The sequence below is a fragment of the Cariama cristata genome, unplaced genomic scaffold (genome assembly GCF_000690535.1).
Source record: "Cariama cristata isolate BGI_N322 unplaced genomic scaffold, ASM69053v1 scaffold26939, whole genome shotgun sequence".
Taxonomy (NCBI): Eukaryota; Metazoa; Chordata; class Aves; order Cariamiformes; family Cariamidae; genus Cariama; species Cariama cristata.
The window spans coordinates 1012-4673 of NW_009634471.1; the positions used below are offsets into that span (position 1 = coordinate 1012).

At 59.4% G+C, this 3662-nt stretch overlaps 1 protein-coding gene across 1 annotated transcript in view; it reads left to right on the forward strand.

Annotated features, from left to right (window-relative positions):
- Window positions 1-2803: 2803 nt before the first annotated feature.
- LOC104167050 (serine/arginine repetitive matrix protein 3-like) overlaps window positions 2804-3662 on the forward strand; it is a gene marked incomplete at both ends in the record, with an annotated part of 9551 nt that continues 8692 nt past the window's right edge. The window contains one exon of the mRNA XM_009707174.1: window positions 2804-2862. Coding sequence (XP_009705476.1) covers window positions 2804-2862 — 59 coding nt within the window. The remainder of the gene's footprint in view (window positions 2863-3662) is intronic.

Sequence of the window (3662 nt, forward strand, 5' to 3'; positions counted from 1 at the left end):
CATGCCCGGGGTGCTGCAGGCATGGCCGGGGAGCCGAGCGGTGCCCCCGGGGGGATTTGAGCAGAGTCAGCTGGGAAGGGGGTTGTTTCTGGGCTGGAAAATAAAAGGACAAAAGCAGTTTGGTGAAATAACACTTTTCCCCCCCTCATTTTCCTTGTTTCTTCTTTCCCTTTGGGCTGGAGCTTCCCTTCAAAGCTCAGGCTGGACAGCCCTGGGGCTGGCACACGGGGACGGCCACATCCCGGGGTCACCCCACCAGGCACCTGGGGGTGCCAGCCCGTAGGGAGGGAGCTCGGTTTAAAGCTTAGCTGGAAACCAGCAGCCCCAAGGCCCGGTGAGGCTGATCCTTGCACCCCAAGCTGGCAGGGCCTGTCCTGGCTGTGTGTCAGGGGCACAGCGCGCAGTGTCTATCCTTCTGTCCGTCCCGGCCTCCACCAGGCTGGCAGCGCTGGTGCCCGGGTCCTCCGCACCCTGGGTGGGATTCGGCATGGCTGGGGAGGGAGGGAGAGACCGGGAGTGCTGGGCTGGTCCCTGGGCTTGGGGTGAGGTGTGCGATGGGGATGGAGGATGGGGTGGAGGATGGAGATGGAGGATGAGGATAGAGGATGGAGGATGGGGATGACGATAGAGGATGGAGATGGAGGATGGGGATGAGGAGGATGGAGAGCAGGGATGAAGATAGAGGATGGAGGATGGGTATATGTATGAAGGATATGTATGAGGGATATGAAGGATGGGGATGAGAATGAAGATGGGGATGGAGGATGAGGATGGGGATGAGGCAGCTCTGAACATTTCCAAAAGCTCTAATCCAGGCAACAGAAGGTACCTGCGAGCTGAAAAGCTGTTTTGACCTCCCCAGGGCCCAAGGTGGCATGTGGCATGCCAGTGGGGAAGATCGGGATCCCAAAACACGTGGATGAATGGCTCGGCAAAACGGGAAGAGAGGGATTTGCTCTGGAGTTTCCCCAGCAGCTCCAGCCCATGGTGCTGAGGGCTTTGAGCCCTCCTGGGTGGCACTAAGGGGATTTGGGTGGTGGGGATGGATGCCAGTACCCGTCCCCAGCCACATCCTCCAGCCTTTAGGAGTCTGTGGGGACACGGCACAGCGCTCGCCCCAAGACACCTCCTCTCCCTCTTGGTGAGGCGACTGGGCAGTGGGCTGCCAGCGCTTGATGATTTGTGGGTAATTACTGCAGATAATGAAATATTTAACCATCGTCTTTATTATCGGGGGTAGCGCCGAGGCAGGCAGGAAGCTGCCACCGTTTGGGCAGGGCTGTGCTGCCATCGCTGCCGGGTTTGGTGCCGGGTTTGGTGCTGGCGTGAGCTGGCAGAGCCGGGTGATCCCCATGTGGTGGCCGATGGATGGAGGTTGTGGTGGTGACAACCACCCTGTGTCCCCCAGCTGTCCCTGGACAGGGCTGCCCCTGAGCAGGGCATCACTGGGGGTCTCTTTTGGGGACAGAGAGGGCACAAGCCCATCCTATGGGACACGGGCTCCTTGTGCCCTGGTGCCTTGTCCCCATTGTCACCAGAGATGTAGGACTGGCTCTGTTTCCACCCAGGACTTTTGCCTGGGGCCTGGCTTTGCTATTGATTGCCGGAGGGGCTTTGCAGGTGATTTTTCTCTTCCTTTGTTTTCCTGCTGGTGCCGTGGCTGAGGCGTGGTGGCCGGTGTCAGCTCTCACGGTGGATGTTGCTCATGGTTGAGAGGACACTGGGACGCCGTTCAGTGTCTGTCCCCAGGCCGGCTCCATCTGCCTGGCCCTGGGTGCAAGGAGGATATCTGACTGCATCCTTCTTATGGAGACGGGCAGTGCTTCCCGGTGGGATCTACTTGCCTCCCCCACCATGCAGCCCTTACCCGCAGGTACCCATCCAGCTGCGGGTTTCTCTCACATGCTCCTCCATCTCCCTGCCCGGCTGTATGTCCCACACGCTCTCAAGGCTTTGCAGCAAGGAATTTACTCACTGCTGGGCTCTGGATAACATTAATTCCCACTGGGGAAAAGCAAGCGGAGGCTGCTGTGGAAAGCATCCTCTCGTTCCCCCTCTCTTTCCCCAAGCCCCTAGGTAAGTGAAGGTTTCCCAGCAGGGAGCTTCCCCTGTTCCCAAATTTCCTTCCTGGTTTTTGGCTTCATACCCTGATGGGAGAAAGAGGAAGAGGAGCCCCCAAGTCACATTTTTCTGCAGCATCTCTCCCGTCTCTGGCCCAAGGCCAGCCTGGGACATGGAGAGGGCTGGGGTTAGGGGTCCCCCCTGGGCTGGGAGGGCTGAGCAGGGCAGCCCTTTACTGCAGGGTGTCATGGGGCTCGAAATGTGGGTGCTGCCCTGCCTGCTGCAGGCAAAGGGGGACCCCCTGGTTGCTCTAACAGGGCTGAGCACCCAGGGGTTGCAGAGCCCTGGCCAGCTCCTGCTCCAGCAGCAGCAGCTCCAGCTGCCCGTTCCTCTGTGCCTCTGCGGAAATAAAGGCTGCTGGCTCCAATCTGCATGGTAATAATGGGGAAAAAAAAGGAAAAAAAAACCAAAAAAGCCTTGTAATTAAGCAGTCAGCTGCCGTCCTCCCCGGGCAGGCTCGTCAGGAGATAAATGAGTGCGTGGGGCAGCCGGTTGCAGCAGCGGGAAAGCCAGGGATGTCCCTCGGGGATGCCGCGGGGTGGGAGATGCCTTCCTGCCAGACTGGGACCCCCACAACCCCAGAGAGAGCTCTGAGGCTTTTTTTCTTCTCAAACAGCAGAGAAACATCCTCAAAGCCTCTTGTGTGTGATCTGCGTTCCCACCCTGGCTCTGTCCCACCTAGCATGGCCGTGGAAAGCTCTGGACCGCCTGGTGTCCCGCTGGATCGGCGCAGTGGGAAAGGTGAGCCCTGCCTGGGCTCAGAACGGTGCAGATCAGTCCGTGGTCCGTCTGTCCTGCCCTCACGCCCACACTTGGCTGAGGGATCCTTCCTTGGGCCAGCATTTGGCCCCATCCTCCTTGGACAGCATATGTCAGTCACCCTGAGCATCACAGACAAGGGTTGGCTGCTTCCCACGTAGGGAACAACATGCAGGCAACACCTGTCCTTGGAAAAGCCTCTCAGACAGGGTCCCTGGGATGGAAACACCCCAGAAAAGCAGCCGCTGACGAAAGTTGCATCTCTGAGCCCAAAGCCAGCGTGGAGGGCGAGGGAGGGTGCTCTGCCTTCACCTCCGATGGTTTCTCTTTGTGTAGGACTTTGCAGGAGAAGTGTTTGTGGGAGCCCCTGGTAAGGCCCAGGCGATGCCTCTGCAGCCTGGCTGCCACTGGTAGTTAAGGCAGTGGATCTCCAGTGGGAGCATCCCGTGCTGGGGAGAGGGCCAGTGCTTTGGGCAGGGGAGCTGGGGCGTCGCAGGAGGGGGAGATGGAGGCATGGGTGCTCAGCTGTGCACCGACGGCCTGAGGTCACCGAGACAGGGTTGTTTGTGTCTGGTTGATCCAGGAGATCTGGGAGCATCCCCTCCCTCAGGCTCAGGGAGCATCAGTCGGAGCCTCAGCATGGCAATGCTGCTCGGGAACGGCTGTCCTCTTCTGGGGGGTTATTTTTGGAGCCAAGTGAGGAAACATTGACTGTGGTGGCAGAAGAAGGAGGCAGGGACACGTGAAGGCGACAGAGCAAGCAGGCAGCAGCCGGTGGGCAG